Source organism: Pungitius pungitius, chromosome 2 (assembly GCF_949316345.1).
Source record: "Pungitius pungitius chromosome 2, fPunPun2.1, whole genome shotgun sequence".
Taxonomy (NCBI): domain Eukaryota; kingdom Metazoa; phylum Chordata; class Actinopteri; order Perciformes; family Gasterosteidae; genus Pungitius; species Pungitius pungitius.
In genome coordinates, this window is record NC_084901.1 from 1,517,456 (window position 1) to 1,529,082 (window position 11,627).

Genomic DNA, 11,627 nt, shown 5'->3' on the forward strand with positions numbered 1-11,627 from the left:
GGAATATTAAGTTGGTTATCAGGGTGGCTATCGCTTCACATATTGAAACAATGAAAAGCTAATTTGCTCATGAAAAAGCACAAAAATATTATAATTTCAACAAAGAAATATTGAAATAATATCTTAAAAATAATAATATAAATATACAATGACTAACATGACTTAATTTTTTTTAAATTATGGTGTGAACAACTAAATCGCACATTTCTATTTTTCCTTTCAGCGAGAAACACATTACGACGTGTGAGATCACCTGCCACCAGCTGCGCTTGGTTTCGTCCTACGTCACAGACACGTGGGGCTACATGTCTGTGACGTCGTCACAACCCGGAAGTGAGAGCGGGAAGGTGAAGCCGCGGGGACAACAAACATGGCTCGTAGTTTACTTTGCAAAGCGGTCGGTGTGTTTCGGCTCAGCGGGACGGGGCCTCGTTTCTGCTCTCGGTCCGAACCGGAGCCGCTGACGGTGAGACAGCAAAACAACGGAATAAGGTGCAGAAAGGACGACGAGCACGTCATAATCCGTACGAGATTTAGTGAATTCAGAAACAGGCGAAAATACAGAATTCAACGTGAAACGTTGGTACTCAGTGTTCCGTTAAATCAACATTTTCCCCTTCAAGGTCTTGTGTTATCAATTATTGAACATTAGTTACTACATAGAAATAGATTCCACATATAATATAATGTTCAGTATGGAAGTATATTAAGATTAATGCAATGATGGGAAGAAATAAAGTATAATTACTCCAGTAATACATTCAAATACAACCTCTAGGTACTTTGTTTATTGACGTATATTGTTCCATTCTGTCATATGAAACACACACATGTGTGTATTGTATATGTATATATGTTTCATATAACCGAATGGAATATATATGTATATATACGTACACGTGTGGGAGTATCATCAAAAATTGCTCTGCTTGAGTAAATAATTCTTTCTGTGAAAGGAAAATTCAGACGTATACTAAAAAAAAAGAATCTCATCTGTACGTTAACTTCTTTCTTCAAGCCTTAAATGATAGATGTCCCATAATTCTCTGTGTACTTGGCTAATTCAAGTTATGTTGTGTTACTTGTGCTGCTGTACACCTTCTCATAAATGACTGCATGGATTCTCTGCACTTGTAAGTTAACACAATCTCTCCGGTAGGTTCTACATGTTGGGCTGTGGAGTTGCGTTATACCTTTTGGTTAAACCCTGGATGCACATTATATATTATTATTATTAGTCTCCTGCATTTGTTTATCACAAAACAACGTTTAGATCACTACTTTAGAAACGGTAGTTTTCAAATTCAGTAAACATTTTTCTTCCCCTTTTCCAGACAAATAATCTTGAACAACCCCAAGAAGAGGAACGCTCTGTCTCTGTCCATGCTGGAGTCCCTCAGAGAAAACCTCCTCGCCGACGTGGACAGCGAGGACCTCAGAGTTGTTGTCATATCAGGTAGCTTGTTGTTGTGTTTGTGTGCGACAGAGGGACAAAGACGGGGTTCTAAGCCTGTAACGTGCGTGTTGTCAGCCAGGGGGCCCGTGTTTTCCTCCGGACACGACCTGAAGGAGCTGACGTCCGCTCAGGGCAGAGAATATCACACCAAGGTGTTTCACACCTGTGCAGAGGTGAGTCCCTCTTTTATTTAGTCTCTTCTCTGTGTGTCCCCTCATCGTCATCATCATCATCACTATATCAGCCTCTAATGTACTTTTTATTAGAAACCAACATTGGTCATTACATTAATCGGCACCAGTTAGTTTTAATAAGGGGAGATACAAACACATTGTTATTGCGTTTTATTACAGGAATCAAATGATTACATCATCAGATGCTATGAGCTTCGACTTTAAAACATTTTCAGCCTGATAGTTTGGCAAGATGACTATTTTCCATCCCTGCATTGGTGTTTTTTATCTATTAATTATATATCTGTCGCTGTGTAAGGTAATGACTCTGATACAAGACATACCGGTTCCGGTAATCGCCATGGTGAATGGCGTCGCCACGGCGGCCGGTTGCCAGCTCGTCGCCAGCTGTGACGTCGCCGTGGCGACGGAAAAGTCCACCTTCGCCACTCCGGGTGTCAACGTGGGCCTTTTCTGTTCGACGCCGGCGGTGGCCATCGGCAGAGCTGTGCCACGGAAGGTCAACTTTATTCATTTAATATATATACAAATATACCCATATATATTAGATTTGAATGGACTGCGCACACACACCTTATTTGACCTTATGGAGACAACAGCAACAGTGTACTAAACTCCAGTGTTAAGCTCCCTTCTTTTGGACCAGGTTGCCATGGAGATGCTGCTGACAGGAACTCCCATCTCAGCCCGCGACGCCCTGCTGCACGGCCTGATCAGCAGGGTGGTGGCAGAGGAGCGACTCGAGGAGGAGACGTTGGCCATCGCCCGGCGGGTGTGTCGGGCCAGCCGGCCCGTCGTCGCCCTCGGCAAGGCCACTTTCCAGAGGTGACAGTCTGCGGATTACAGACAGGACTCTTTTTAACTTTCACTATTTCATTTGAGGTACTGGTACGCTTGAGATGGTTCAAGAGAGTTAGCACAAAACAAGGAAAGACCATGAAATAATATCTAATTTGTGTTGAACCTCCCCATAACAAATCTCTGCATGCCGTTTGGTGGGTGGATTTTATTCAGGACATGTGGACCAATCAATCCACTCCTCCAGGGAGCTTAACCTTAAATGTTTGCATTTTGTCATAAGATTCTAGCTGTCACATTACTTTGCATGTTCTGTTCTCCTTCTACGTTTCCTCCAAAGACAAATGGCTCAAGGCCGAGACGCAGCGTACGCCACGGCCTCCAAGGTGATGGTGGACAACCTGGCCCTGAGAGACGGGCAGGAGGGGATCCGGGCCTTCATCGAGAAACGCAAGCCGGTGTGGAGCAATAAAGCAGAAAAGGCCCACGACTGATGGACCGTTGAGATCATCACGGAGGATCCTGATTGGCACTGGTGTGAAACTATTTGTACCAGTCCCGCGTCAATTAATGGGCTACGCTGGGAAAGATTACAATGATTTAGTATTGAGCTGTTGACCTCCTGTACTAAAGGTCCTCAGCGGAACCATTTGGTGCCTTGAAAGCTGCTGATGAGAAGGGACTCTCTCTGTCTCCACTCTGTGGACTCATGAAGCTAAAGAATGCTGCTTTCTGTGTTTGTATGACTGTACATGCAATAAATAGGGTTACTAATTGTGATCGGTAAGGTTTTGTTTGAACGGGTTTCCGGAAGTTAAGTCTACTTCATAGACTCAGACTCAATTTTTGACCCCGACAAGTTTAAATGATTAAATTGGTGCAATCACAGGAAGCTGTAGCATCTGTGTATCTTCACGTGTTCTTCATCTTGACCGTGTCCCCCCCACCAGGACCGGCTCTAGCCATTGGCTGCCCTGGGCGATACTAAAATCCGCCCCCCCCCGACCTAGGCCCACTTTGAACCATAACCTTTTGAAATTTAATATAAGAATATTGATACAAACACTACTCGTGTCAGGATGTTATTATTTGATCCCAGATCCTAGGAAGTTATTGCTAACTTGTTTTAACTTTTTCTTCCACTTATTAACTTGAATTTACTTTGACTCAAACACTGTCTTTGTATTTTTGGTACGCTCACATCAGATTTTAACAAAGTGTGCAGGGTTAAAAAAATCCAGATTTTCAATAGTTAGGGATTTAAGCAGAAGTGCACCCCTAGTGGTGGGAAGTATATTACATGTAGTAATGTTTAGTGTAGAACTGTAGTTTGTGTGATAAATAGTAAGATATTACATTTGTATGTTAGATGAAGTGAATGCATTATAGTCAATAACAATTTATAGCCATGTAAATGATATAAATACTGTACACATTAACATCCTGTCACGATGTGATGTTTAAACCTGGACGGAAGCTAACTGCCGTCCTTTATGGATTTCTCCCGACTTTCTTCCCAAAGAGGCTTTTTGTTGGGAGTTTTTTCTCCTGTCGTCAGGTATTAGACGAGCAACTGGATGTATTGCACCACGTAAACTGAACATGAATCTCTTAGTTCGTAGAAGAACTCTCCTGCAGCCGCTTTGCTACGTCACCTTTGACTTGGTCTTGGACATGTGTTCTAATGCGTTGCTTGACCTCGGATTTGCTTAATGGAACTTGTAAGCCTATATTCTTAATTCGGAGCGTTGGTTTGGCCAGAACATCAACCTGTTCATTCCCCTCCACACCAACATGGGCTGGTACCCAGATGAATTGGGTGGTTTGACCTCTACATTATGAGGAATATTTCATTGATTACATCATTCCTGATATCTGATCTACCGGATTCTATGCTGGAAAGTGCTGAGAAACTGTCAGATGCAATGACTGTGTTGTGAATTTCCCTCTTATCTAGTCACTGCAGGGCCAATAGCTCTGTGGTATAAACTGACACATGATCTGACACTCTTTGCCTGATGCAGATCTCACTCGGGATATAAACTGCTGCTCCGGCACATCCTGTTTTGGGGTCTTCAGATCCGTCCGTAAATATGGACGTAAAGTCTAAGAAGTGCTGATCAAAATAATTCTGTACTATGCGCCATGCTGGCTTTTGCTTCGAATTATCCTTCAATTGTTGCTGTATCCCAAAGTCTACCTTTGGAGATGGGAATAACCAGGGAGAGATGGAGGAGATTGAGACTGCAGGGCGATACTGTACATCACCTACCCACCCAAAGCTTGTGTGGTTGGGTTCTCTATGTTCCCAGCAGTCAGTCAGAATGCTTTTGGTTGGGTGAGTTCCACGATGCCCCTGGAGATGAACCCAGTATGCCAGCATTCATTTAACTCTTCTAATCCTCAGGGGCATCTCTCCCACTTCCGCTTGCATTGCTGATACCGAGGATGTTGTGAATGATCCACTGATGATTCTCAATGCTTGAGCTTACATCCAATTTGTTGAGGTTTGTTTCTGCTGCTGACATGTAAGCTACACACACATCTCATGATGCCCAATATGTATTTTGCAACGATGCTCTACTTGCTCCCCACTCCCTCCCTGTCAAACACCGGAGTATATTGACGACTTTTTGACATTTATTCTTGACCTTGTCTAAATGTATGTTCCATGTGAGCTTTTCATCGAACCAAATCGGACAGTTTTAACTTGCTCCAGATTTTTATTATACAATTTTAGGGCGATGGGTGCGATCTTACGCCGTTTTAAGAAGTTCATCACTGGTAACTTAGAATTCCTTCTGACCCCCCCATTCTCCTCATCATGCCCCATACGTCTGACAGCTGGACCTGGATCAGCTTTTCTACAGTCATTATTCCACCAGGGAACATTCCTGGTACGTTTGGTTCCTGCACTTTTAGGGATTGTTTCCTCAGCAGACTGAATTACTTCATGAACTTGAACCTGAACGTGAGGTGGTTGGTGGTTAACCGTGTGCCACTTCACTATCCTATCAGCACAGTCACTGTCGTCCGATCGGTCACTTTGAAGCTTTGGACGTTTCTTTTTCCGCACGGTCTCCCACTCTCCATCTTTCCCGCCACCTAATTCCATCTCGCTTGACTCGCTTCCTGCCGCGTCACTTCCCTCTGCCACCCCCCCCGGTCCACGCCTCCAGCCAGAGCCGACCCTCTAACCTGGCCACCCCAGCCAGAGGCCCTCCGACCTCCCAAGTCGTCTTCTTCTTCTTCTTCTCTTATTTAATGGCGGACTGCAACCAACGTTTAGCCGCCACCTACTGTACTGGAGTGTGTATAGTCATGTCATTTAAATTCTACTCCATATCTCCAGTCTTTTAAGAAGGTCATTAGAGCCTTCCTTGTAGTTCCTATTCCTTCTGATCCCAGTATCCCTGCCAGGTCCTGCCTCCTGAACCTTATCTTTAAGCACCTGCCTTTCCACTTCATTCAATGTACAGTTCAGTATTACATGTTCAGCATTTTCTTTAACCCCACAGTTTCCACAGTTCTCACTGTTCCTTTTCCCCATTAAAAATAATGTGCCATTCAGCCCTGTGTGATCCACTCTCAGTCTTGTCATTGCAATGTCTTCACGCCTGGTATTTTCCATGTAGTTCTTTATACTGACACTTTGATTGTTAGGCCTATCATAACTTATATATATATATATATATATCATAACTTATATATATATATATATAAATAGAACCCTGGTATAACAAAGTCCAAATGTGGTTGTAACCAAGTTTCTTGAACACATACTACATCTGGAACTACATCTAATTTACAAATATATTTTTTAAATTCTAAGCCTCAGTTTGTGTATTTTCCCCGTTTCCAAGTGCTGTTACAATTCCTGTATCTGGTCTGCTTTAACATCTACTGTATATCAAGAATTCATTCTGCTGCCTCCACAATAAAGTTGATTCTATCACTTTTCTTTTTCAACTGTCAAAGTTTATCTTCTTAACTACCAACGTTTCCTTATCAACTTGCCATTTGTGCTCCCATGTAACCTTACATGGGACCTCCCAAGTCTTCTTCTTCTTCTTCTTCAGACCTCCCAAGTCACACGTCAGCGACACGTTGATACAAACGGACTAGTCCACATTAACACATAAGGGAAGACAAAAACAACAAACTTCACAATACAACACCAAAAACCAATAACGAGGCAACCGGTTACATAACTACACTAAAATACGTGTATATTTTAACATAAATAATAAATCTAAGAAATGGAACAAGAAATTAGAAAATAATATACCAACCCAAACTGTTCAACTCCCCGCCACATTTAATCTGCTGGTCGGTTTCAGTTGAAGCGGCGCGCGGCCGTTAATTCACGCGGACCCAACGGAACCAGCCCATCATCATCTGAGTGTTACTGCCAAATACATATATGAACAGAACTATTGAGAGCATGAAATACAATGCTAAACAATGTGCAAGACAAATTGCAAGAAATATTAATTGGTGTTTGTATGTACGTGCGTGCGTAACGTCACGTGTGTGGCTGCATCCGGGCCATCACACAAGGCAACATCAATCCATTCCAGGCGGCTGACGTCATAGGAGGTGATGTCACTGGCTTTGATGCCCTGATCTGAACAAGATTCCATACGTCGTCACTTCTTCCCTGCGATTCTTCAGGAAGACACACATTCTCTTGTCGATCGTAAATCTGTTCATTGGCTCACAATCCTTTGAACAATACAACTGATTTTAAGTTGTATCACATACACAAGTATTTTTACCAGCATTTAAATCAAAAAGGTGAAATGGCTGGAGCAAACGCCTTTTTACACGAGGGACCATCAGCGTCAACTGAAAGGTTCAGTGCAGATGATATGAGCCTGCCAGAGATCTCCAACCTTCTCAAGACTCTTGGCTTGAAAATTCACAAGAGCGCTGAAAAGGTTTCATTGTGGGATTCTTTAAAGGTTAAAAAGGATACATTTAAACAGCGCAAAAAGGAAGAAGCTGTTGAAAGAAAAAAATGTGAAACCCTTCAGAAAGAGGTGAAGACTCTTATTGATGAGATTAAAAAACATCAACATTTTGATCAAATCTACCAAGAGAAAAAAACATCAAATGAAGAAATGTCCTCTGAACATGAAAGACTGCAAGAAGAGCTGAAAGAACAGAAGAAAAGACTGATGGATTTAAAGAAAATAGAAGCAGACACTGAATTCATGGCAAAAGTCAAATGTCAGAATGACAGTTTGGAGAGAAAAAACGACTGTTTAAAACATCAAATCCAGGACATCAATAAACAGCGCGCATCCAAAAATTCTTTTGCGAGCGACATGGTTCAACAGAAAGCCCGAGAGAGGGTTCTGTTAGAGCAGCACCAACAGTTGATCAAGGCTCACACTGAGGCCTCCAACCAGCTCCTCGGGGAAAAAGCCTGGAAGTTAGAGTATGACCTGCAGAAAGAACGAAATGACATCTTGCAGCAAAGTAACATGGAATTGAATGAAAAGACTTTGGCTCTAATGAACAGTCTCACGGATCTGGCTGCCTGTAAGGCAAACTTCAACACAATGAAGGCGACTATAAAAGATAGAGCCAGAGAGAATGAAAATCTAAAAAAGGAACATCGGGCCCTGGAAAAGAAGTTCTTAAAAGAACAGCCTTATGAGGCAAAGAACAATGCAATAATGTCAGAGCTCACAACCGTGAGGGCTGAAAACTGCACCCTTCAGCGCCAGGTTGTGGAAGTGAAGAGCACCCTTCAGGGAAAGGTAGCTTTGGCTCGCACCTACAACGCCCTGCTAATGGATAGAAACACCCTCAAGCAACAGAAGGACGACCATCTGAAAGAACTTCAGCGGCTGGAAAAAATGGCTGCTGAAGAAGCGCCATTCAAGAATCTTGTTAGGGCGGCGATGGCAGAGAAGGAGGACGTTAGCAGAGAATTGGACAGTTACAAGGAACAATTACACTCTGTTCGCAAAGGCAGGGCGCGTCGGGTTTGTAAGGGTTGTAAGGCGCGCAATGTCCCCGAGCCAAACACCCAAACCCCTCCCCCAAAGCCTAAACGGCTGTTCCTTGCTCCTTGCATCACTAAAGACACCGCCCCCCCTTCAACCCCACTACCAGCCGGGGTTGACAAAGGTAAAGACACCGCACCCTTCAACCCCACTACCAGCCGGGGTTGACAGCACTAAAGACACCGCCCCCCCCTTCAACCCCACTACCAACCGGGGTTGACAGCGCTAAAGACACCCCCCCCCTTCAACCCCACTACCACCTGGGGTTGACAGCACTAAAGAAAACACCACCCTGCCCCCCCTTCAACCCCACTACCACCTGGGGTTGACAGCGCTAAAGACACCGCCCCCCCCTTCAACCCCACTACCAGCCGGGGTTGACAGCACTAAAGACACCGCCCCCCCCTTCAACCCCACTACCAGCCGGGGTTGACAGCACTAAAGACACCGCCCCCCCCTTCAACCCCACTACCAGCCGGGGTTGACAGCACTAAAGACACCGCCCCCCCTTCAACCCCACTACCAGCCGGGGTTGACAGCGCTAAAGACACCCCCCCCCCCTTCAACCCCACTACCACCTAGGGTTGACATCCCCCCCCCCTCTCCCCTTCCCCCCTCCCCCCTCCCCCCCCACCATCTGGGGGTTCCCTTGTGGGTTTTCCCGCCCCCTTCTTGGGTTTCCCACATTAAAAAAAAAAATCTCCTCCTTGAATCGCCACCTTAACGTGGTGGAGGAGTTTGAGTGGCTCAGTGATCCTGTGATCTGTGTCGTCTCTGTGGCCCGAGCCCCTTGTCGGGCGGCCCAAGGACAACCGGTCTCAGGGGAGAGTCCAGACTAAGAGCGATTCAAAAACCCACACACCCTCAACCCAGCACAGTCACAGCGGCCTACGAAGCCCCCACATTGTGGAGGGTGAAACAAAACTAAAACAATAAAATGTCTCTTACAGCTTAATATCTCTATTTCCTCCAAAACACAATCCAACACACAGAAAAAAAGGTTCTTTAATGGTTCTTTAGAAGGCTCTAGGTTCTACGAACGTTCTATGAACGTTCTACGAACGTATCGGTGCTTGGTTCGTTCGCTGCTGATCACGTGATAAGTGACGTCCAAAGCTTGGTTCCGGCGCACAGTCACGTGACCCCATTGATTTGATTCAAATGGATGCGAAACAGGGTTCAGGCTCGTCTGTCTGATACAGTCAAAGTCAGTGTTGTTGAGAGTAGCAAAGAGCAAATTTACAATGGAACCTGTTGGCAAAGAGGTCGCTCCGAGATGTGGGAGCACTTCAATTTGATTTCCTCTAACAAGGTTGGCAATAGGAAGGCAAAGTTGTATTGTGTAATCCCATGTGTCCACAAGCACCTCAATATCCTGTCATAACAAACCTGTACAATCACTGCCCCACTGAGCTTTCCTCTGTAAATTACTTCCCACATTCCAGATTAAAACAAGCCCCACTGAGCTTTCCTCTGTAAATTACTTCCCACATTCCAGATTAAAACAAGCCCCTCTGAGCTTTCCTCTGTAAATCACTTCCCACATTCCAGATTAAAACAAGTCCCTATGACTGCCATGAAGCACGTGTGAAAATTAACCAATGGCGAGCTGGTACGTCATAGCGGGGACGCCGGACCAGGGCGCTATAAAGGGACCCGAAGGGCAGGACCATTCATCTCTGAAAAGGCGTCAGCCGTCCCGGCATCCTCCGTGAGATCCATTTGTGATCCCCAGGAAGGCAACCGGCATGAGCCGAAGCGGAGCCCCGGGGAGCACGCCTCGTCGAGCCGTCCTCAGTGAAGTGAGCTCGACGGGAGACGCGAGATTACCACGGAAAATGCTCACAGTCTGCACAGCCAGCCCCCTCAAGGGCTAGCTGGCCGTGCTCCACGCCTAAGCAGACAACACACAGGTCGTGTGAGTCTTTGCCCGTAATATTTACCTTATCGGGTGCAAGGGGGAACACATTGGACAAACTGCTCAGCCATTTCTATCTAAGTGGAAAACTTCACACGCACTAGATGAAGGCACAGAGATGAATGGTCCTGCCCTTCGGGTCCCTTTATAGCGCCCTGGTCCGGCGTCCCCGCTATGACGTACCAGCTCGCCATTGGTTAATTTTCACACGTGCTTCATGGCAGTCATAGGGACTTGTTTTAATCTGGAATGTGGGAAGTGATTTACAGAGGAAAGCTCAGAGGGGCTTGTTTTAATCTGGAATGTGGGAAGTAATTTACAGAGGAAAGCTCAGTGGGGCTTGTTTTAATCTGGAATGTGGGAAGTAATTTACAGAGGAAAGCTCAGTGGGGCAGTGATTGTACAGGTTTGTTATGACAGGATATTGAGGTGCTTGTGGACACATGGGATTACACAATACAACTTTGCCTTCCTATTGCCAACCTTGTTAGAGGAAATCAAATTGAAGTGCTCCCACATCTCGGAGCGACCTCTTTGCCAACAGGTTCCATTGTAAATTTGCTCTTTGCTACTCTCAACAACACTGACTTTGACTGTATCAGACAGACGAGCCTGAACCCTGTTTCGCATCCATTTGAATCAAATCAATGGGGTCACGTGACTGTGCGCCGGAACCAAGCTTTGGACGTCACTTATCACGGGATCAGCAGCGAACGAACCAAGCACTGATACGTTCGTAGAACGTTCATAGAACGTTCGTAGAACCTAGAGCCTTCTAAAGAACCATTAAAGAACCTTTTTTTCTGTGTGTTGGATTGTGTTTTGGAGGAAATAGAGATATTAAGCTGTAAGAGACATTTTATTGTTTTAGTTTTGTTTCACCCTCCACAATGTGGGGGCTTCGTAGGCCGCTGTGACTGTGCTGGGTTGAGGGTGTGTGGGTTTTTGAATCGCTCTTAGTCTGGACTCTCCCCTGAGACCGGTTGTCCTTGGGCCGCCCGACAAGGGGCTCGGGCCACAGAGACGACACAGATCACAGGATCACTGAGCCACTCAAACTCCTCCACCACGTTAAGGTGGCGATTCAAGGAGGAGATTTTTTTTTTTAATGTGGGAAACCCAAGAAGGGGGCGGGAAAACCCACAGGGGAACCCCCAGATGGTGGGGGGGGGAGGGGGGAGGGGGGAAGGGGAGAGGGGGGGGGGATGTCAACCCTAGGTGTTAGTGGGGTTGAAGGGGGGGGG

The 11,627-nt window shown here is 45.4% G+C and overlaps 1 protein-coding gene across 3 annotated transcripts; it reads left to right on the top strand.

Annotated features, from left to right (window-relative positions):
- The first annotated feature begins 295 nt into the window (after positions 1-295).
- Positions 296-6,379, top strand: echdc3 (enoyl CoA hydratase domain containing 3). Of its 3 annotated transcripts, none has more exons than XM_062559306.1 (6): positions 296-466; positions 1,335-1,456; positions 1,536-1,629; positions 1,949-2,149; positions 2,297-2,475; positions 2,789-6,379. In XM_062559306.1, exons 1-6 carry the CDS (start codon positions 371-373, stop codon positions 2,940-2,942), a joined length of 846 nt encoding a protein of 281 aa, XP_062415290.1. In that variant the 5' UTR covers positions 296-370; the 3' UTR covers positions 2,943-6,379. The 3 variants fall into 3 exon arrangements, with proteins under 3 accessions (XP_062415290.1, XP_037318373.1, XP_037318374.1); XM_037462476.2 differs by having other exon boundaries at positions 302-492; positions 1,532-1,629; XM_037462477.2 differs by having other exon boundaries at positions 341-466; positions 1,532-1,629.
- Positions 6,380-11,627: the final 5,248 nt, after the last annotated feature.

Bases quoted from the DNA above. Each gene is read 5' to 3' on its own strand.
- echdc3 (XM_037462476.2), top strand. From the start codon at position 371: ATGGCTCGTAGTTTACTTTGCAAAGCGGTCGGTGTGTTTCGGCTCAGC. The intron at 493-1,334 runs GTGCAGAAAGGA...CCCCTTTTCCAG, and splicing joins CAGCAAAACAACGGAATAAG to ACAAATAATCTTGAACAACC. The intron at 2,150-2,296 runs GTCAACTTTATT...CTTTTGGACCAG, and splicing joins GCAGAGCTGTGCCACGGAAG to GTTGCCATGGAGATGCTGCT.